Below are 23,867 nucleotides of genomic sequence, written 5' to 3'. Positions count from 1 at the left end.
GTGCTTGGATCATCGGCTCCGTCTACCTGCCCTTGAGTTGACTGCTCTCCTCTTTTCTTCCCCGAAAGATCTCGGTAGAATGGAAAATCCTCTTCACCATATGACTTGCCACCATAAAAGGGAGTCAACCCGAAAAGTGTAGTTGAGTGGGCCCGGGCACTGCGTCGGGGGTACCTCCTTTTGTTTGAATCATTATCCTGGGCTTTGTTCCCGTCACCATCCTCCTGTGAAGTCTGGTTTCCGCACTGCAGCACGTGCTTCTGAAACAGGTTTTTCACCCTTTGTTTGTAGACTTTGTTGCACGTTGGACACCTCAGGACTTCCCGCTCATTTCCTGGACTTTCCGTCATTGCTTTTAGGGGGTGCCAGTCCATATTTATTTTCCTGATCCACTCCCGTCCCAGAAGTGGTGGACCTCCCTCAGGTAGTACATATAAGTCCATTCCTTGGTGCTCTTTGCCCTTGTGTCTCACCTTGACTTTTATCCTTCCGATGGGGTATACTCTTTGCCCCGTGTATGTCTTTAATACGATCTTCGTATTCCGTAGGGGAATATGTGTGAATAACCTTTTGTAATCTTGCTTATTCATGACTGTCAATGCCGATCCGGTGTCCACTTCCATCTTCACCTGGACCCTTGCTATCTGAAGTGTGACCCAGATAGTTTGTCGGTCAGCTTCCTTACTCACATTGTGAATTCTCAGACTACCCAGTTCCTTGCTGTTGGAGTCTGAATCCGAATTCTGTTCATCCGAACTCTTCTCAGCCACCTTGTGTACCTTGCTGCACTTTTCCTGCGGCGACTTTTTGTTGCTGGTCTTCTTTCCTGACCAGCATACTTTAGCTATGTGACCAAGCTTGCCACATTTTCTACATTCCTGGTTTTTAAACCAGCATTGGTTCTGATCGTGTGTTGTCTTCCCACAACGATAACATTTCGTTGTACCCACAGCCATTTGATCTACGCTGAGTACCGCTGCCTTCAGCTGCATTTCCGCAGTGCCTCTCGCTGCGGCTTCGTGCGATGCTGCAATAGAGACAGCCTTATCAAGTGTAAGATCATTCTCTTCAAGTAGCTGCTTTTGTGTTCCTTCTTTCGACAATCCGCACACGAATTTGTCTCTCAGTGCCTCTGTCAGTCCTTCCCCAAACTGACAGTATTTCGCTAGCTTACGCAGTTCAATTAAGTACTCCGCGTTGCTTTCCTCTTTCAGTTGCGTTCTCACATAAAATTTAAATTGTTCCGCTAACATCAGTGGTGTGGGGTTCAAATGATCCTTCAGGACAGCAACAATATTAGCGAAAGTCTGATCCGCCGGTTTAGCTGGTGATAGAAGATGCTTCAATAGCCCGTATGTCTTCGCACCCATTGAGTTTAGTAAGGTTAATGCTTTATCTTCATTTGATATTTTATTTGCCTTACAATATATCTCTATGCATTCTACATACGTGGCCCAATCTTCAACATCGGGATCGAAATCGTTGATGTTACCACGCTTAGGCATCCTCGCGATCTTCTTGAGAAACAAAAGAATTATTTTTTTTTTTCTTTTCTTCTTTTACAAAATGGCGGTTTCCCGCGCTCGTCTTCTTCCCCCGCCTACAAAAATGGCGGCTTCCCGCGCTCCTTCCCGCGCTCGTCTTCTTCCCCCGCCTACGAAAATGGCGGCTTCCCGTGTTTGCCTTTCTCCCCCGCTGGCTGTAATGGCGATTGCCGTATTGCTGCGTTCGCCCTCCCCAGCGGTTTGCAATCGCGCCTCCCAGCCCCTCTTGCAGTCTGGTCCTTCCCCCCCCCCGGCTGCGGCTGAGTTCTCCGCGTTTTTTAAAAAAAAAATTATTTTCTCCCGCGCCTGACGATCGTCCCGGTCGCTGTGCCTCGCGGCCTCGGTAGCTGCCCGGCCTTTTTCACCGGTCGCGGTCGAGCTCTCTCTCGACGCTGTTGCGTCTCCCAGCCCGCTATTTTCTCCCGCGCCTTACGCTGTCCCGGTCGCTGCGCCTCGCGGCCTCGGTAGCTGCCCGGCCTTTTTCACCGGTCGCGGTCGAGCTGTCTCTCGACGCTGTTGCGTCTCCCAGCCCGCTTGTAGCCCGGTCTCCTCACACTGGCTGCGTTCCCGCTTGTAGCCCAGTCTCTCACACCGGCTGCGTTCCCGCTTGTAGCCCGGTCTCTCACACCGGCTGCGTTTGCATTCACCGCGGCCCCAGTCTCAGCGCCTCTGGCCCCGACTTCTGTCCGGCTCCTTTCCCCAGCCGTGGTCGAGTTCTCCTCCCTTATATCCTCCGTTTTTTTTATTTTCTCCCCTACTCACAGTCAACGTGGCCGACTTGCTTCTCGTCGCTGATCGGCTCACCCACCACCATGATAGAAGGGACGATCACTGCCTGTTACTGATGGAAGGCTTCGTGTCAGAATTCTTCCTTCTTCCTTTGCTCTGCAGACCCAAGTCTTTTCTCAGCAGAATGATGAGGGCGGATGCCTCCTCTCGACGCCCGTTAAACTGCCTTGGATGTATCTCTGCCGCAGAGTAAGATCGTACTCGTCGCCATTGTTAAGTCTGTGTGTTATATTGAGAATTACTACACAGACCACAAGAGTAAACTTTAACAGGTCTTTACTAGTTGAAGGTCAGGGCGGAACTGCCCAATAAATCATTACACAGCACCTATATACCGGTGTGGTCACCGCCGGTATTACAGTATACAGCAGCCAAGATAAAGTAGTGCAACCCTTAAAATAGTTCTCTTAAAGGTGGAACGGTTACATACACTACAGAAACAGAGTTAACGTTTCAGGTCTGGGACCATTCATCAGAACTGGGAAAAGCTGGAGATGTAACAGATATTAAGCAGGTGCAGAGACAGGGGGGCGGGGTGTTTAGGAGGGGAGGAAGGAATTGAAAGAACATACTGTGAAAATGTTGCAAATGGGAATGGTAAAATCATACAGCATGAAAAATGGGGGCAGGGATTATTATCTGAAATTGTTGAACTCAATATTGAGTCCGGAAGACTGTAAAGTGCCTAATCGAGGGACAGCACCTCATCTTTCAGGTGAGCCTGTGGAATTCTCTACCGCAAAAGGCAGTTGAGGCCAATTCATTAAATATATTCAAGAAGGAGTTGGATATATTTCTTAAGGCTAAAGGGATCAAGGGATATGGGGAGAAAGCAGGGACAGGGCACTGAATTTGGATGATCAGCCATGATCTCATTAAATGGCGGAGCAGGCTCGAGGGGCCGAATGGCCTACTCCTGCTCCTATCTTCTATGTTCTATGTTTCTATAAAAACAATTGCTAATCTATACAATAAATAGTTTTGTGTCTGTCTGTTAAATTATGTCTGTCTGATAATTTTCTCATATTTCATTGGTCCGGTATCTTTCTTTGATAGGACTGTCAACCAATAAGGTGTGAGATGTGACAGAGCCCGGCCACCAATGGACAAAGACACGTTACATAGGGAACAGGAGGAGGCCATTCAGCCCCTCGAGCCTGGTCCGCCATTCAATCAGATCACGGCTCATCTGTATCTTAACTCCATCTACCCGCCTTAGTTCCGTAACCCCTAACAAAAATCTATCAATCTTCATTTTGAAATCTACAATTAACCCCAGCCTCAACAGCTTTTTTTTTGGGGTGGGCGCAGGGGGTGGGAGGTGGGGTGAGTTCCAGATTTCAAATCCCAACCAGTTGAAATGGGCAGGGTAGCTACCAAAAAATAACTTTCAGCAGACAAAAATTCCTAACTATATTTATTTCACCAATACTCTGGCCCAGGGAGAATATTGTGTATCAAGGGAAGGGGGAGGGGGGGTGCGGGGGGGGGGGGGGGGGGGGCGGCGGGTGGGTGGGTTAAAGAAGTAAGATGCACAAAAACACACACTGAGTCAGATGCTGGTGGAGAAGGAAGAGAGCGAGACCCTCAGGGGCGGGGGAATGAGGCAGTCAGTAGGCAGTGGGACACTTGGGGAGCAGAAGAGTGGATAGGCAAACGAACCCTCTTGAGTGGGTTTGGAAACTAGAGGGAGAGACTCTGTTCTGAGGGGATTGGTATTTCTGGTTTTGCTGGGACTGCAAAGTGCAGTCACTATTTGGTCTTAATGAGGCCTTATTATAAATCAGCATATCCTCTAACTCACCATGTGCAAACAACGCGGGAGATTCCTCAGGACTCCACGTGGCTGAGAGCAGATGTAGGGGAAAGGGGAGCAGAGACTAAACCTGTGTCACGCCACAGTGTTACCGTAAATCAAACACAACTCTGTCCAAATCATTAAACATTGCTGTTGGATTCTGTCCCACTGTTAAACGTCCCCTGCCCCCACCCAACACTCCCTACTGTATCATTAGAAAGCAGCCCATGTGGAGAAGCAGTAAGGTCCTTCATTCCGTCAGGGCACATTAAGGTCTCTGTTTACTGCATGAACACCTGTTGAGAGAATACATCACGATCTTGGACCTCGTCCAATTTAAGGACATATTTCTGTGAAATATGGCTGTAAGTACAAGAGCTTGTACACTCCATTAGTCAGATCTTTTTCTGACTTTTTTGATTTATAATTCATATGTTCTTGTTTCTCCTCACCAACCCCCACCACCACCACCCCTGCCTCCCCCCCACTCCATCACCCCCCGTCCCCGCCAGCTTTTTGGCTACCATCTTAAACCTTTCTTTTGCAGAAGAAGATAACTTAAAGACCCAAAAGAGGACATGGTGAGAATGTGGAACTCACTACCACAGGGAGTAGTTGAGGCGAACAGTATAGATGCATTCAAGGGGAAGCTGGATAAACACATGAGGGAGAAAGGAATAGAAGGATATGTTGATAGGGTGAGATGAAGAGGGGTGGGAGGAGGCTTGTGTGGAGCATAAACACCGGCACGGACCAGTTGGGCCGAATGGCCTGTTTCTGTGCTGTAAATACTTTATAATACCATTATAAATATAATGGTATTATAATACCATTTATAATATACCAATACCATTTATAATATAATAGCATAATGTCACGGAGAAAGGACGAAACTTTAGCTTCATAACTCCACACATAAATGCCAAATATTAGTTTGTATTACGAGTTCAGCCCTGTACGCTTCACTGTGACTACAATCAATAAGTAATTATTTGAATTGCCTGCAAGCTCTGGATTTGAAAATGACTTTATATTTTGTGGTCTTTGTGTTGAGTCACCGAGCTAAGGCCTCATCCCGTCGATGTTGCAAAGTGCTCAGAATATTTCTTTCTGGGTTGAGATGCCCCAGTTGACTTGACTCCTCCGTTGCTCATCGCCAAGGTGGGGACTTTTACAAAACGGCAGCCTCTCACGCCTAGAGTAAGGCAGGAGACGACTTGGGTAGCCTCCAAGTAGAGTTTAGTTTGCTTTCTGTGCTGTTTGGGACCTGTGTTATAGGTAGGAAATAATCTTTAAAAAAAAAATCACTATTTTGTCACTAGACACCTGATTGAAGGGGTGGGGAATAGGGTTTCCAATTCTAGGTGAACGAATTCTTGAAGGTTTCGCCACATGACCTCCCTCCTGCCTCCAATAGCCAAACAATGCTTTTTTCCCTTCCCCAAATTCCAATATTTCTATAACTAATAAACAAAACACATGGAGAAATTCGGTGGGGCCGCAAACGGGGCACCAAGCTCGCCTGGGCGCCGGAATTAGCGCAGCGATCGGAGCAGTTGCGACCGCTGGAAATTCAGCTTGAACGCCCCAAGATGGACACGGGGCGAGGCTCGAGGCGCTCCGCGTCCCTCTTAGGGCGCTGAAACTGAATATCACAGCGCAACGTGCCGCGGCGCCACACGCTGCGGCACGGCGTGCTGCGGTACTCCAGGCCTTCCTCCCATTCTTAAGGGGGGGGGGCCTGCACCAGCGCGATCGGAGATCGCGAGGGCCGGCAAAAGAGCCCGGCACCGAGGAGAAGTGCTGGGCTCTCGGAAAACAGCCGGCACTGCCGCGGGGGGAGATCAGGAGGCCGGGGACGGAGGTGTTGGCAGGCGGCCGCCGGAAAAAACGGCCGCCCCGCACCTCCACCTTAATTTGCGCCACTGCCGCCACAGGTAGGCCCCATGAACCGGGCGCGATTTGCGAACGGCGCTACAGAGGCGGGTGCTACCAAATATCGAGATCGGGGCAGTAGCGGGGCACTGCGCACACCGATGACGTCATCGGTGGCGGCGCAGCGCAACTGGCTAACGCCGCCATTAGCGCCCCAGCTAAATATCGCGGGAGGCGTGGCCAGTGGCGCTAAAGCCACTGAGTGCCCTCTTTAGGCGCTAACTGGTGGCGCAGCCCACCGAATTTCTAGGCCATCATTTTTTTAATGCTCCTATAATTTTTCTCCTGGACTGGCTGGGTCCAGCTCTCTAAAGGGCATTGGTCCAGGGGCAAATAGCCCTGGCACCAGCGTCTCCTGCACAATCAGCCAAATGGTCTCCTTTCTGTCCCAACATTTTCTGTACACAGTGGGTATTAAACCAGGGATATCCTGGTCTGAAGGGTTGACTTTCACAGGTGGTCAATGCGTTTACCAGGTGAACGCTTAGGGGAGGTCAACACTTCCATTTCCAGCGAGCGTGTCGCACTGACTTACTGAAAAGTTGTGCGTTTTGATTGTGTGGCAGAATCACTCTTACGAATACTCCTATGTCCAGCCAACTGGGCCCGGCCTCTTCAAAACGCAGAGGCTAAGATAAATAACACAGTGGCGGTAGGGTTTCCAACTGTGGTTGGACATATTCCTGGAGGTTTTCCCGCCTTTAACGGCACCCGCCCACTCAAACAGCCTTTAGAACATAAGAACATAAGAAGCAGGAGCAGGAGTAGGCCATACGGCCCCTCGGGCCTGCTCCGCCATTCAATGCGATCATGGCTGATCCGAACTTAGACTCACGTCCACTTCCCTGCCCTCTCCCCGTAACCCCTTATTTCCTTATCTCCAATATTTTTATAACTAATAAACAAAGGTTTTCAAAGAAAAATGAAAGAAACAATTTTTTTGTAAATGCTCTTTTGATTTTTCTCCAAGAGTTACTCGCAGCATTGTCCAGGAGATTAGAATCATAGAATCATGGAATCGCACAGCACAGAAGGAGGCCATTCGGCCCATCGTACCTGTGCCTGCTCTTTGAAAGAGCCATCTGATTAGTCCCACTCCCCTGTTGTTTCCCCATAGACCTGCCAGTTTTTCCTTTTCAAGTATTTATCCAATGCCCTTTTGAAAGTTATTATTGAATCTGCTTCCACCGCCCTTTCAGGCAGCGCATTCCAGGTCATAACAACTCGCTGTGTAAAAAAATTTGCCTCATCTCCCCTCTGGTTCTTTTGCCAATTACCTTAAATCTGTGACCCTCCTGCCACTGGAAACAGTTTCTCCCTATCTGCTCTATCAAAAAACCCTTCATAATTTTGAAGACCTCTATTCAATCGCCCCTTAATCTTCTCTGCTCGAAGGAGAACAGCCCCAGCTTCTCCAGTCTCCCCCCCACTTACTGAAGTCCCTCATCCCTGATACCATTCTGGTGGATTTCCTCCTGCACCCTCTCCAAGGCCCTTCAGATTCGTTTTTTAATTCCCGGAGACTCCAGGACAATCCAGGAAGTGTTTGGCGACCCTGAGTGGCGGTGGAGGACAAGACGCCGAACCCAGGCGCCAACAGCGCGGCCTCACGTCCTTACCGGAAACAGAGAGACGGGCTCCGTTGCTCTGCCGCGTTTCTCCGCTGTATTTATGTCTGGTGATACACCTGTACGTAGACAGCGCGTCCTCCTTTTGTACATCGGATATGTACAAGGCTCCATATGAAGTGATGTGGAATCTACTCCCTAGAGACAAAAGGAAAAAAAAAACTCATTCAGAATCTTGTCAGCATTCAATGTCAACCAGCTACTGCGTCGAGCAGAGTTCAAATAGCCATTCCACAAATGGACTCTGACAATAGAATGAGACACCATTTCAGCAACATTTGAAGTGGTCATCTCTCTCTGTAATTTTTATAGTGGTAATCAGCAGCGCAGGGAAAATGATGAGGGACCTTGACAAAAAATACCATTCAGATCTCTTCTGCTTTCAAGTTGCAGTAAATTAGGCATCTTGATGGCTTAGCAAATTTATCCTGTAAGTAAAAGAAAGAACTTGCATTTATACAACGCCTTTCATGACCTTGGGACGACCCAATGCACTTCACAGCCAATGAAGTACTTTTGAAGTACAGGTTGAGCGTACGGAATCCGGCAACCTCGGGACCGAGGCTGAGCCGGTTTTCGTGTTTTTTCTGGACTTCGGAGTGTGTTCCTGATGTCCGAAGTCTGAAAATATCGCAACCTGGGCTTGGGGCGTTTCCGGACATCGGACATCAGAAACATGTTCCGAAGTCCGGAAATGCCTGGGCCCAGGTTGCGGTTTGACAGGGTGTCCGGATTCCGGAACGTTTTACGGATTCTGGACGACCCTGCCACCAATCGTCCCGGAGTCCGGATTCCAGAACTCCGGATTCTTGGATGCTCAACCTGCATAGCCACTGTTGTAATGTAGGAAACATGGTAGCCGAATATGCACAAGCTCTCACAAACAGCAATAAGATAATGGCCAGATAATTTTTTTTAGTGATGTAGATTGAGGGATAAATATTTGCCAGGACACCGGGGAGGATTCCCCTGATCTCCTTTGAATAGTGCTGTGGGATCTTTTACGTCCACTCTGTTTACCGTCTCATCAGGTATGACATTTTACTTGACTTCTATTAATTCTACAGTTATCCAAACAGGACCAAGCTAAGTAAAATATATCATTGGAATCGCAATGTTTCCCTATTTCCTCCCGTCTGGTCTCCCTGGGCTGTACATTTAGCATTTAAAGGTACAGGCCAACGGTTCGCTGAACCAGATGCCAGAAGCTAACCAGTATCAGTCTGGGGAGGACTCACCTGGTTTTCCCTGTCCATGGCAACACAACGGATGTTGCAAAATCATGAGATTGTGGGAGATCAGACTTTTTCCATAAGAACATAAGAAATAGGAGTAGGAATAGGCCCCTTGAGCCTGCTCCACCATTCAATATGATCATGGCTGATCTTCTACCTCATCTCCACTTTCTTGCACTATCTCCATATCCCTTGATTCCATTAATATTCAAAAATTTATCAATCTCTGTCTTGAATATACTCAACGACTGAGCCTCCACAGCCCTCGGGGTAGAGAATTCCAAAGATTCACCACCCTCTGAGTGAAGAAATGTCTCCTCATCTCAGTCCTAAATGGCCGACCCCTTATTCTGAGACTGTGACCCCTGGTTCTAGGCTCCCCAGCCAGGGGAAACATCCTCCCTGCATCTACCCTGTCAAGTCCTGTAAGAAATTTGTATGTTTCAATGAGATCACCTCTCATTCTTCTAAACACTAGAGAATATAGGCCTAGTCTACTCAATCTCTCCTCATAGGACAATCTCCCCATCCCTTACCATACCTGGCACCACACACTGATCTTCTGACACATGTCCTACTAGCCCTTCCAATGCAATTTAACACATACTCAAAAGGGACAACAAATTCAAATGCTCTTTTATAATTCTCAGCAAAATGCTTATCAGTGAATGCACATTTGCCTGATAAAAAGCAGAGTGTCTATTGACACCACTGTGTCAGCCAATGAGTTAGAAGCAGGTCGGGTCTTACAGCAGGACTCAAACAGAGTCTATTTACTCAGCAAACAGAGTCTGCTTAAACAGCGCACTACAGCAAACAGTCTACAGAGTCTACTTAAAAAAGAGTTTCTACCGAATACAGCAAACAGAACTCATGACCGAAACTGCACCAATTTCTCCCGATTACAGCAGGGTTATTTTTCCAGCAAAATGCAGTGAGTGGAGGATAGTTACACAGTATAAATTATGTGCGTAAAATCAATCCCAGTCACTTACAGCTGGCGTGATTGGTGAAGGAATTACCCAAACATCTCCATTCTTGCTAGGAATAGTGGTGTCACTATAGGTAGCCATAACTCCAGCACATCACTCATTCAAACCTGATGATTTTATTTCATATTATTATTTCTGTTCATGAATAAAGGATATCTAGCCCTCCCCCGCCCCCACTCCCCCTTGCCCCGTAACATCAGAATAATGGTCACGTTTTAATGTTATCTGATGGATGGCCCTCCATTATATCGCTGGGACGGCCCGTGGTCTTTTTGGAGGCTGCTAATATTATCGGGTTGGGGTGGGCGGGCGCACTAGATATCCTTTACTCACAAACAGAAATGATAATACTGAACAAAATTATCGGGTTTGAATGGCTGTTGTGCTGGAGTTATAGCTGACTAACTGAACTTAGCTTTGCTACTGGGGTTGTATTGTAGAAACACAGGGAGCCTCCACAAGGTCTTCAAAGTCTTCAGCTTCTGGGTCAGCCAGTGAAGAGTTTAGGAACATAGTAACAGGACGAGGCCATTTAGCCCCTTGAGCCTGTTCCGCCATTCAATGTGATCGTGGCTGATCTGCGACCTAACTCCATACACCCGCCTTTGCCCCATATCCCTTAATACCTTTGGTTAATAATGTAGCTGCTTTTTGATTTAGGGGTTTTGGGGCATGGGACATTTTTCAGAGTGGGGTGAGTTTTGCTGAGTCAGGTACAAGATGTCAGTGTTGGCCAATGGAAAACTGTTCCACTTTTTACACTTGGTGGGCTGGATTTTCTCAGCCCCGAGGAGGCGGGTATGGAGGCGGGACTGCCAGTAAAGTAGGAGAAAGTGGGGGCGGATGGCAAACCCGCCCCCATCCCGCCTCCGTGCCCTTTTGCCAGGAGGCGGGAAGATGTGCTGCTTCGGGTCCCGTCTCCTGGAGGCGGGAAAGGCATTTAATCCTTTTAACTGCCTGTTAATAGGTAGTTAACAGGCAGAAAAAAGGATTAGTGCCATTTTACCTTCACAGGTGAAGGCTTCCCGACCTCGGAGAACCCCACCGGGTTGGAGGAGACGTGGAGGAGGTCTGCAGGGGTCGGAGGCACCTGAAAGTAAGCTGTAGAGGTGAGTGATGGGTGCAAGTGTGGAGTGGTAAGTATGGAAGGTGAGTGCTAAGTGTTAAAAAATGTTCACTTACCTTGTTTTCTGCCTACAGCCTTCATCCACCCTGGATCGGGAGACCCAACATCTTCCTTGTCGATTTCACAGACTGGCTGTTGGATCCTCTGACCCAACAGCCATCTCAAATGTACAAAGTTGAAAGGTTTGATGAGTCCTGAACACAAGAACTCATCAAACTACAGGGAATGTCAGTGTTTGACAGCTTCACAGAGCTGTCAAACACTGACATTTCTTCTTTCAAGAAGTCTTGACAGATACCACGTCTGATCTTGACGTCTTCTGTCAGTGACTTCCCCCCTAATTGGCCTGCTGAGCCCACAGGGCAGGCTTAACAAGCTCAATCAGGGGAAAATCCCGCTGGTTGGCCAGAAGATGATGGAGGTGGGACATTGACCCGACAAGCAGCAGTCCTGCCTCCAACTCCTCTCCTTTGAGAAAATCCAGCCCGATGTGTCAGAGTTCATTGTCTCCTGGTCAATTAGATGCAACAACAACAACAACAACTTGCATTTATATAGCGTCTTCAACGTAGTAACGCGTCCCAAGGGGCTTCACAGGAACGTAATCAGACAAACATTGACACTGAGCCACAGGAGAAGACATTAGGACAGGTGGCCAAAAGCCTGGTCAAAGAGGTAGGTGCAGAATAAAGCCCTCAGCTCCAACCGCGTACCGCAGAAGAGCAGCCTTTCTGCATCAGTGTCATTTCCACTTCTCTCACCAGCCAACCCGCTGACCTCTCACTTGACAATTTGCTACCATTAGTGGGGAATTATGGGCAGCAATTTGCCCATTAGGAACCGAACTGAAAGTGCTCCAAACTCATTGCGGCTAACTGCACACTTAGAAAAAGGAAACCGTCATCTTGTCTGTCAAGTTACATTTCGAGTCCAAGTCCCAAAGGTGAAAGGACTGTGCACGAACCAAAACGTGACACCTAGTCACTGGCTCGGGGCACCCTTTAGTTTGGGGGCAATCCTGTCAAGAAACCACAATAATACTCGGCATTCCTGTCATGCCTCTGCCAAGATACATTTTCCTGCCCTTATCATTAAGGATGTAATGAGATGCATTTTAAAACAATTTGAGGCCTGCGATGACAAGATAAACTGCTTGGGCTTCATTCCATTGACTTCAAATGTCACTAGAACCCCTCAATTTTATTGCAGCCTCATTATATATACAGGCAATGCCATGTCCCTATAAACAGGGCATGTCACATCTGTAAGCCACGCAGAGAAGTAAAACGTGATATAGCTGCTGATAAGATGACAGGGATAAAAACAGAAAACGCTGGAAATACTCAGCAGGTCAAGCAGCATCTGTAGAGAGAGAAACAAAGGGATTTTCATTACAGGAGTCGGGTTGGAGGCGGGACTACAACTTTCGGGGTTGTAGTCCCGCCTCCATCGAGATGTGGCCAATCCATGCGATTTTAACTGATTGACCTTGTTGAGCCCGCCCAGCAGGCTCAGCAGGCCAATTAAGGGCCACCCGGCAACAGGTGACGTCACAGACTGAAATTTCATCTGTCAAGTGCTTTTGACAGATGAAATATCAGTGTTTCACAGCTGTTTGAAGCTGTCAAACACTGACAGTCTTACTTCTAACCTGAGTCCTTCTACACAGACTCAGTTAGAAATCTCACCGGCACAGAAAGCTGCAGGCTGCCACTTTTGACAGATCGCAGCCATTCTGCTTTCTGTGCTGGTTAGATGATGGACTCCCGAAACCTAGAGGAAGGAAGGCTGTAAAGGTAAGTACAAGTAATTTAAACTTCTTCACACACTTTAGGCACACCAAACACACTTACCTTTGCACTCATGCACCCATCACTCACCTGAACACCGACATCTCGACCCCTCCAAGTCCTTCAACCCGACGGCCCGACTCCTCTAACTTGGCGTGGTTTGGAGCCGTTGGGAATCCCACACTTCAAGCTTTAAAATAGGGATTAGGCTAAAAACTGCCTGTTACCTACCTGTTAACATGCAGTTAATTGACACTAATCCCTTCCCGCCTCGGGTAGGTGGCTCCCAGTGCGGGGCAGGTACCCGCCTCCTTTGAAACTGGCATGGAGGCGGGTTGGGTGCGGGAAGGGGTCGGGACCCCTGATTTCGGGATTTTAACCCCCCTCATGCCTCCAATCCCGAATCCACGGCACAATGAAAATCCTGCCCAGAGTTAACGTTTCAAAATTAACCCTGTTTCTCTCTCTACAGATGCTGCCTGACCTGCTTCCAGCGTTTTCTGTTTTTATTTCAGCTTTCCAGCATCCGCAGTATTTTGCTTTTTGTATTAAGATGACGGGATTTGATCATGGAAGCTCCTTATCCCCCACCTAGCGCCACAACGGAATAAAACTGCTCCCACGAACGCCCTCTGTAACTTTACCAGAGTAACACGGGCTGCAGGGTGATCACGGATGAAACACATCAGGAGATTCAAGTAGCACTGATAAACCAGTCACGTTTTACTATTTGGACACTTCCATCTCTGTCTGTTACGGACACAGCAATTTCAGTTTTGAAATAGTGAACAAGGTACAAAAGGCCTTGCAGGTAGCAAGTGGAATTTCTGGGATAAATCCTATAAATTGGATTTTTTTCCCCCACTACATCATGTGAAATCCACAGGACTCGAACAAGATTTTGCTATCAGGTGTTACAGGATATCACATCTGCCTCGTATAAATCAAGGAAATCTTAAAAGGACAAGGTAAATGATATTCACCAGAATTTTACCAGGGTTAAAAGGGTTAAATTATGAGGACAGGTTGCATAGACTGGGCTTGTATTCTCTTGAGTATAGAAGATAATGGGGTGATCTAATTAAGGTGTTTAAGATGATTAAAGGGTCGATAGAGAGAAACTATTTCCTCTGGTGGGGGGAGTCCAGAGCCAGGCTGTTCAGGGGTGATGTCAGGAAGCACTTCTTCACACAAAGGGTGGTGGAAATCTGGGACTCTCTCTTCCCCAAAAAGCTGTTGCGACTGAGGGGTCAACTGAAAAATCCCAAACTGATGCTGATAAGAGCTTTGTTAGGCAAATGCATTAAGGGTTACGGAACCAAGGTGGGTAGATGGAGTTAAGGTACGGATCAGCCATGATCTAATTGAATGGCAGAACTGAGGGGCTGAATGGCCTCCTCCTTTTGCTATGTCCGTATGTCAGTCCAATAGGAATCACAACGTGCCTTTTGGAACAGTCCAGAATTTGTTCCCAAACTCTCAGGGCAATGCATTCAATCTCGCTCGATTTTCAGCCGGCCGTCCAGTAACAGAATTTGGCGGAGGCAGTTCGCTATTTAAGGTCCTCTCAGATTCATAAAGTATTCCAGCTGCCCACGCATTCCGAGCCTTGCAGCTCTCGTTATTTTGCAGCCGCCCGTCATTTTTCTTTTTTCTTTTTTTGCGTATCTGCTACGACATTGCAAAGCCAACAGGTTGATGAAGATAATTTGCTGTAACCACATGCAGGTGAGTGGATACCAGCGCACAGCTGCCAATCATGCCTGCCCCTGAGTTAATGTCAGAGCACAGACTGCCTCAGGTGTAATCACAGTGCCACGGTGTGTAAATTATATCTTCACTCCATAGCTCGCCGCAGAATGTCAGGAGCTCCCATCAACCAAAGGTCACTCAACACCAGAGCTGGTATCTGAACATGGGCAGCACCGGCCACCTTCTCTCGCGCCTAGTCCCGTCTGGGATCACGTCCTGTTCATTCCACTAACATTTCCTGATGTTGTACTTCTTGTTCTTCTTTGTCAGGCAACAAAGGCAACTTGAAAAGGCCTAACATGTAAGATAACCGAGTGGGGGAAATCAGTGGGATTAGGTTAATCCCTCCAAGGAGCTGCTGCAAATATCAACTGTGCATGCGTGATGTGAATCACACTGCTCTTTTTTTACATGTGTAAGTGAGACAGACAAAAGGAGGAAGAAGGATAGCATAGAATCACAGAAAGTTACAGCGCAGAAGGAGGCCATTCAGCCCGCCGTGCCTGTGCTGGCTGTCTGAAAGAGCAGCTGAGTTCAGTCCCACACCGCCACTTTTTGTAATCCCGTAAATTCCTCATCCTCAAGCACCTGCCCAACTCCCTTTTAAAATTATTTATGGAATCAGCCAGCGAGATAGAAAAAGAAAAAAAAAAGAGCCACAGATAAAGTGAGAGCTCAAGTTTGAGTGATTGTGCATGAGAATCCAAATAAGCAAACGAGTAAATAAAAAGTGAAAATTAAGCCAATGGTTCAGATTTGATAAGACTTCTTAAAAGGCTTTATTGGGCTCTCCTGAAGTTCAGGGTGTAAATCCTGTGCAGACTAAGGGTGACCCAGGCCAATATCTGAGCCGGTGCTGAGTGAGGTTAGGATAGCAGTTGGAGTACACCCGTCCTGATTGAGGGGAAAACAGCCAGGACTTCTCACTTCTAATTACTATCCAATGACCCTTGATTTAAAGTGTACCTTTGTGGATCAAGCTTAGCGATGGTATCCCTACGATCAAAAACCTTGTTGATACTGTCTAGACTCACGCATGAAGAAATTATGATGTGGAGATGCCGGTGTTGGACTGGGGTGGACAAATGTAGGAAGTCACACAACACCAGGTTATAGTCCAACAGCTTTATTTGAAATCACAAGCTTTCGGAGCGCTGCTCCTTCGTCAGGTGACGAGGTCACTTCACCTGATGAAGGAGCAGCGCTCCGAAAGCTGTTGGACTATAACCTGGTGTTGTGTGACTTCCTACATGAAGAAATTACCATTTGGAGAGGTGCCAGAGGGCTGATGGCACCTTGCAGAATGGCACCTTAGCACAGAGAAGGCTACGAAGAGAAAGAATAGTTTTTTTTAAATTAAGGGAAGATTTAATAAGGTAAATAGAGGAAGACTACCTTTCCTCTGGCTGGGCAGTCAGTGACGAGAGGTCATCAATTTAAAATGGTTAATAAGCGACTGAGGAGCTGTTTACCATGACCTGAAGTTTGTGACTTTCGAGGAAGTCATGCATCGAGTTCAGCGGCTCACTAGATAAGCCCTCAAAGGGGCAGCTTCTCAATAAGGCCAGATACAATATTGTATTGAAAACTCTCGTGATATCGGAGGTTTAGAGGGGATTTGAGGAGGTTTTTTCACTCAGAGGGTGCTGGGGGTCTGGAACTCACTGCCTGAAAGGGTGGTAGAGGCAGAAACCCTCATCACATATAAAAAGTAGATGGATATGCACTTGAAGTGCCGTAACCTACAAGGCTATGGACCAAGTGCTGGAAAGTGGGATTAGGGCTGGATAGCTCTTTGTCGGCCAGCACGGACAAGATGGGCCGAATGGCCTCCTTCTGTGCTGTAATTCTCTATGATTCTATGATCAAAGGCCATTGCATTAACTTGACAGTGGGAAGTGAGAGTATCATTCTAATTCTGGAGCATGAGATCGAGAGGGCTGGGCAATAACTTCAGCCTTGCCAGCATCGCTCGCATCCCCAGCACAAACTAATAAGGAATCCAATTTTCTCTGAAGCTGAGTTGCTGGCAAGATAGCTGGTTGTTGTGACTGACATGTTGCAACAGCTTCCTGTTCACTATGCAGTTAACAAAGACATCTAGAAGTGATGTGCTTGGAGGGTACCTGGGTGTAGGAGTTTGAGAACGCAGACCTTATGGGCAGGATTTTCATTGGGCCGTGGAGTCATGATCGGAGGCATGTGGGGGTTTAAAATCCCGAAATCGGGGGTCCCGACCCCATCCCGCCCCCAACCCGCCTCCATGCCAGTTTCAAAGGAGGCGGGTACCCGCCCCACACTGGGACCCGCCTCCCCGAGGCGGGAAGGGGATTAGTGCCAATTAACTGCCTGCGAACAGGTAGTTAACCGACAGTTTTTAGCCTAATCCCTATTTTCATTGTTGAAATGTGGGATTCCCGACGGCTCCAAACCATGCCAAGTTAGCGAGGCGGGCTGTCGGGATGAAGGACTTGGCGGGGTCGAGATGTCCGGTGTTCAGGTGAGTGATGGGTGCATGAGCGCAAAGGTAAGTGTGTTTGGTCTGTGTAAAGTGTTTAAAAAAGTTCTACTAACCTTTACTTACCTTTACAGCCTTCCTTCCTTCAGGTCTTGGGAGTCCCTCATCTCACCGGCACAGAAAGCAGAATGGCTGCCAGCTGTCAAAATCTGCAGCCTCTGCTTTCTGTTCCGGGGAGATCTCTAAATCATCCTGAGATGAATGAATTAACCTGGAGTACAGATTGTCAATGTTTGACAGCTTCAAACAGCTGTCAAACACTGATATTTCATCTGTCAAAAGGTCTTGACAGATGAAATTTCAGTCTGTGACATCACCTGTTGCCGGGTGGCCCTTAATTGGCCTGCTGAGCCCGCTGGGCAGGCTCAACAAGGTCAATCAAGTCTAAATCGCGTGGGTTGGCCACAACTCGATGGAGGTGGGACTACAACCCCAATAATGGTAGTCCCGCCTCCTACCCGACTCCTCAATGTAAATCCAGCCCTATACATTAGGTTCAGTAATTTTTTCAGGATGAAGTTTTAAAGAGCTAAAGGCAGTGGTGCATTTTCAAGGTTTGTAACTACCTAAAACTCACTCCCATTCAGGGTTTCCATCTTTTGTAAAGGCCAAAACTGAAGAGTGGGCAGGTTGGGTGTGGGCCAAGGAAATGCAAAAATTGACTTTAATACAAAAAGTAGTCTTATTGGTATCTGACATCACTTAGAAATTTCTGGAAAAATTAGGTTGATCTGAAACTGAACAATTGGCAAATCTTGCTCTCATGGTTCATTCGGTCATCCACACCCCTTCACTAAATCACTGCCATAGAGCTTTCTTCTGTCACCTTCCAACACTTACACAGCAATGAGTATTAACGTTGAGAAGACAAGGAGATGAAAGGTCCACGACGTAATGTCACTAATAAAATAATGATCAGCATGCCAGATAGATCCGTGTAAGCTAATACATCCATCGTTTATTAGCTACTCAATGATGATCTGTGACATTTAGCTAACAATCCTACGGTTTTGTGTAGGATGCACCAGAGACACAAGGAAACACTACTGTCTAAGCCAGCTGGGATCTGTTCGTCTTTTCTCATTCTCTGTGAGATCTAGAGGTTGGAACCAAAGGGCAGTAACCCCTATTAAATACGCCTGTATTGTGCGTTACTTGGTAACATCAACAAAAACATGTCATTGATGTGCAGATGGTCAAAGTATTAACCTATTCATCCTTGATTCTATTTTTCCTGTTCAATTTTGGGCTCATGAGAGAGAGAGAGGTATAACTGCTAAGCAGTAGAATTGTTTCCTGTTTATCTGCCTTGTGTTTTCACCTAACCGTGCCATACCTGGCCTTTGAGTGTTTGGTTTAGACAAGCCACCTCGTACATTGTTCCAACAATGCACCTCAACAGCGTCCTCAGGAGACAACCAGCTACTCCACCAATGTGGCTATTTATCTCACCAGCCTTCACATCCTATTAGTCTGGGTTGGATTTAAGCCCATGCCTCAAGAGTTATGACAGGACTTGATTCTGACTGACTGCAAAGAAAGGAAGGAAGAACTTGGATTTCTATAGCGCCTTTCACCACCTCAGGACGTCCCAATGCGCTTTACAGCCGGTGATATACTTTTGAAGTGTGGTCACGTAAGAAACACAGCACCAGCCCACCTCTGTGATCCCAATGTGGCATTTCCAAGACTTGCAAGAAGGATAAGACTTTCTGCTCCCAGAGATTTCCAAATAGACTTGTGGGGGTTGTTTCATTTACTGGGAGTCAGATCTCTTAACCTGGATTCTGGGAGCGCATTGTCCCCGAGTTGGTTCCTTACAGTCATGCTGATCTGTAGACCAGTGGCAGACAAGTAGATCCATTGAAAGAGTGATATAAAATCGGTTCCAAGGCTCTGCTTTTGCATTGCAGGAGTCCTGTGCCAGTTCCCAAAAATGAGGCCCAGCAGTTTTACACTCAGCTTGCTTCTAGGAAAAATTGGCATTAGCGTGGGACGTGCACAATATGTAACCTTCAAAGAGTCAAGTGTCGCAACAAAAGTGCCTTGGAAGTGACTATGCTACATAGAATTTACAGCACAGAAACAGGCCTTTCGGCCCAATGGGTCTATTCCGGTGTTTATGCTCCACACGAGCCTCCTCCCACCCTACTTCATCTAATCCGATCTGCATTTCCGACTATTCCTTTCTCCCTCATGTACGTATTGAGCTTCCCCTTAAAGGTATCAATGCTATTCGCCTCAGCTATTCCCATGCGATAGGACGTTCCACATTCTCATCACTCTCTGTGTGCACAGCACCCATAGTGAGATCAAGATGAGTATGTGATGATGTCATCCTATTATTTCAGGTGTAATCACGTATTTTAGCTGCAGGGAGGGGAGAGCGTAAACTGCACTGCTCCCCAATGGAACTCGTGGCCCAAAATCCGCCGCCCATCCAGCGTAGTCCCGCTGTAACGTTGCGTGTCAGCCGTGGCTCAATTGGTGGCACTCTCATCTACTCAGTCAGAAGGTTGTGGGTTCAAGTCCCACTCCAGAGACTGGAGCACAACAGTCTAGGCTGAGGCTCCAGGGCAGTGCTGAGGGAGTGCTGCACTGTCGGAGGTGCCGTCTTTCGGATGAGATGTTAAACCGAGGCCCCGTCTGCCCTCTCGGGTGGACGTAAAAGCTCCCATGGCACGATTTCGAAGAAGAGCAGGGGAGTTCTTCCCAGTGTCCTGGCCAATATTTATCTCTCAATTGTTCTTTGTGGGAGCTTGCTGTGCGCAAATTGGCTGCCACGTTTCCTACATTACAACAGTGACTACACTTCAAAAAGTACTTCAGTGGCTTTAAAGCACTTTGGGATGTCCTGAAATCGTGAAAGGCGCTATAGAAATGCAAGTCTTTCTTTCTTTCTTTGTAAGTGGGTGGGGGATCAAGTCATTTCTGGAGCAGCTCATCCCCACTACGGCCTGGACATCTCGGTCAGACTGTCCCTTGGCAGGTGCCCCAGATGCGACTGCCATTGACCACTTAAAGGGAAGGTGAACTTTGACAGGGTCAGTGGCAGAGGGCCCGGGGGTGTGGGGTGCATCCTGACACTTGTGCCATAAGGTGCCGCCCTCCACATGACCCCTATCTGAACAAGTCCCCAACGAGATGGCATCCCTTTAACGTTCTCCATTCTATTGCTCTCTAACCTCTCTCGTTTTTGCCGCCAGAAAACTGAATAAAGCAAACGGGTTTCTTTTAAAACCCCCTCGCCTGGGAATGATTCATTGTGGTTGACTCTTAACTGCCCTCTGAAATGGCAGCTCACCTCCACCTTCTCAAGGGTAATTAGCGATTGGCAATCAATGCTGGTCTTGCCAGCGACGCCCACATTCCATGAACGAATAAATTACTGTTGCCGATGGCACAAATGGGAAGCGATTGACAAAAGGGGAAACACGGGGCTGGATTTTTCCAACCTAGGCGGGTCCATGGCAGGCGACGTCCGTGGCGTGTGGGGGCCTCACGTCTGTCTCCATCCCAGCCTCCAACAAGATTTTACATTGATTTTGCTTCTTAAGCCTGCCCTGCGAGGTTCCCGGCCAATTAATAGGAAGCGGGTCCGATGACGTCATTTGATGATGTGTCATCAGCCGGTTTCCTAAAAGGGACCGTGTCCACAATTATTTTGACAGTTGTGCTGTCAGTGTTCTGCAGCATTGAGGTGCTGCAAACACTGACAAGCTCTGCACAGAGGTGCACCCAGGCTCTCCCATGATGTCCTCCATATGGAGGGAGTCACAGCACACAGGGAGATTCTCTTCCCTTCCAATGGGTGGAAGAGACCTCCCCAGGAGACCAACGCAGCCTGGTTGCACATTGCACAGGAGGGCACAAGCAGGGATGTCATCAGGAGGACCAGGCTGCAGTGGCGCAAACCTTTCAATGATCTCAGTAGATCACGAAACGTTACTGCAAAGCCACACTCAACCTCATCCTGCTGTGCCTCTCATCACATCCACATCACTCTGCCTTCCCTACCCTTCTCCTGCACATCCTTACTCACACCATCTTACCTTGCACCTCCACCCATCCCTCTCTATCTACAGGAAACTTTCTTTTATCCAGCACGGACGGGACCGACGTGGTGCCGGTTCATCAAAAATTCCGGATAACCGAACGCTATAGTAAAAGATACGGAGCTCAGAGCTCCGTATAAAGCAACAAACCCTGTTGCTAGCTTCAGAACAATGGCCACAAGTTGCAAGCATCTCTGTAGCTTAGCAACAGCTGCAGCCACACCCTTGCACAGCAACAAATGGAGGAAGGCAAGTAATAAAAGTTACCTGAACCTACTCCTGAGTTTTGCCGGTTAACCGAGATTTCCGGTTATTTAGGTGCCGGTAAATCGAAAGTTTCCTGTACATTATTACATCCCCATCTCACTAGCCACCCCTCACACTCAAACTCATTCTAGTCCAATCATACCAACTAACAACACACAAGGGTAGGCACTTGTGTGTTTTAGCCAATGTTCGTGTAAACTTTCTGTTACTGTGTTGTCAAGCATTGAAATCCTCATTGTCACCACTTTGCATTCTTGGACAGATCTGTGTGCACCTTTGAAAGTGTCTTAGTGAGTTGCAGTGAACGGTGAGACGTAACATTCCCCCCCCCCCCCCCCAATGGTGATGAGTGTGAAAGGAATGGCTTGAACATTGTAGGGATGCTTTATGGTGCTAGTGTGGGGTGGTGCCAACCTGGTGCAACATGTGGCAGCCAGGGTGTACAGTGTTAAGTGAAGCTAATCTGGACATGGTGAGGCCATCACTGGTGTCCCGGGAAGCAATGTGCATGGGTGATATGCCCTGTGTCCTGTGCAGCATCAGTTGATTGCAGAGAAGGTTGGTGTGATTGTTGGTGCTGCTGGTGTACCCGGTGCTGCTGGTGTTGGGGCTGATTGTGTTGGGATTCTGAGGACCAAGATGAGATTTTTCAAGGGCACTGATGCTGATGGAATAGATGGCAGGTGAGGTTGAGATGATCGAAGTAATGTCAATGTTGAGATAGGTTGTTCCAGGAGGTGACAGTGGATAGAGAGATTACTCCAAACACTTCAAAAGTGCATAAAGCTCAAAAGTGGGTTCCAAATCATTAAAGCTCCAGCTTCTAAGATTGGGAAGTGAACAGCTGTGAAATGGTAGGTTTTATACCACTTTTGCAGCTTTCACCTATTCACAGCAATCCACAGTTATTGAGAACCCGACATACTTACCTGACATGATAGCCGCTCTCCAGGAACCTCGTTAAAAACCTGGTAAAATAGTAAGTACATGGGAAAATGGTTCTTAACCACCTTTTAATAAACTTTTAACTATCTAAATTGTCTGACCCGCCGCTTGGTGTCGGGTCCGTTCAGGGACGACAGACCAACACTTGGGAAACTGACAAGGAGGTGGGTTTACAGTGGGATACCGACCCGCCGTCAATCTTTGTGATTTTGACAGCGGACCCGCCTCCAAACCCGCCCTCTGAGCGCCGGCAAAATTCAACCCACGGATTCCGTTCTGCCTCGACTCCATCCGTGTGAATGACGGTGAATTCAAATAGTTTAGCATCCAAGCCATAGTGAAGCAGGGAAAAGCGGATCATCAAAGAGTATTAGAGAGAGCAAGAAAGCGAGGACGCTGAGTAGAGAGAGAGAGAGAGAAAAGCTGAGCAGAGAGAGAGAGAGATTTGGTGGACATCTTCAAATAAACTCAAAGGGATAGCAAATCATTTATTTATGACAATGATACACCGCAGGCTTGCAAGTAATTGCTGTGTGATCTCTTGCCGGATGCAGAATATTGTGGTGTCTAATACAATTACACAAAGCTGAGGAAAGGGCGAAAGCAGAGACAGCAAGTGGGAGACGAGGAATTTCTTAAAATTGGTAAAATGAATGAGAAAGAGAGAGAACAAAGAGGTGGGTTTGATTTCCTCTGGTTGTCGTGTGTAGAAACATCATAAATAGACACAGAAAGGCTTCACTGAAGGGTGTTTTTTGTTAGAGAAATCGTAAGCGGGTTCTAAATGGAATGGATTTATGATTTTGTTAGAAGTAACCACCAGCTGAAATCTCTGAGCATTTGTTCACAGCCTCGCTGCACAGTAACCTGAGGATCTCGCCCTCACGTGAGAAGGAAGCATCAATCCGTTCAAGTTACAGCTGGGCTCCTTCTGCAGAGAAATATCAAAGGTCAATGGTGCATTAAATCCTTCTATTCTTTTGGTCATGGGCTTTGTCCCCTTTCCTCAGAAGGACAAGCTTCACAGTGGCGACAAGCAATAAAGGAGAATTGGGAACAAATCTCGGGAATAGCTTGATACAGGCCGCAATGGCGACTTGCCTGCGCTCGAATAGCTCTGATAATCAAACATAGAGGGGGGAATTTTAACCTGACCTTCCTCCACCCCCCAACCCCTGACGGGAAACTGACACGATCAGGTGCAAGGCTGGTTTTACACTCCGCCCGAATTTACTCTCCATTGACTTTGGAAAGACTTTCTTCGTCTTCTTCTTAGGCAGTCCATCGGAGCCGAGGATGACTTGCTTCCACACTCAAAATTAGTTCTCAGGTGACTGATGAGTCCAATGCAGGACATAGAAGATAGGAGCAGGAGTAGGCCATTCGGCCCCTCGAGCATGCTCCGCAAAGGAAAGTGGAGAATGCGGGACCTACAGTCTCTGGCACAGGTGGGGCAGACGGTGGTTGAAGGGGTGGGTGGGTGTGGGGTGCTT

The 23,867-nt window shown here is 47.6% G+C and overlaps 1 protein-coding gene across 2 annotated transcripts in view; it reads right to left on the bottom strand.

Annotated features, from left to right (window-relative positions):
* The window catches only part of dscaml1 (Down syndrome cell adhesion molecule like 1), a 703,857-nt gene that overhangs the window by 273,408 nt on the left and 406,582 nt on the right, over positions 1–23,867 (bottom strand). For both annotated transcript variants that reach the window (XM_085967838.1, XM_085967839.1), the window contains one exon: positions 7,686–7,832. In XM_085967838.1, coding sequence (XP_085823964.1) covers positions 7,686–7,832 — 147 coding nt within the window. The remainder of the gene's footprint in view (positions 1–7,685; positions 7,833–23,867) is intronic.

This window comes from Somniosus microcephalus, chromosome 26 (assembly GCF_052327205.1).
Source record: "Somniosus microcephalus isolate GS21.2 chromosome 26, FLI_Smic_1.0, whole genome shotgun sequence".
Lineage (NCBI taxonomy): Eukaryota > Metazoa > Chordata > Chondrichthyes > Squaliformes > Somniosidae > Somniosus > Somniosus microcephalus.
Note: the sequence above shows the minus strand (reverse complement) of the source record. Positions and strands in the feature narration are given on the sequence as shown.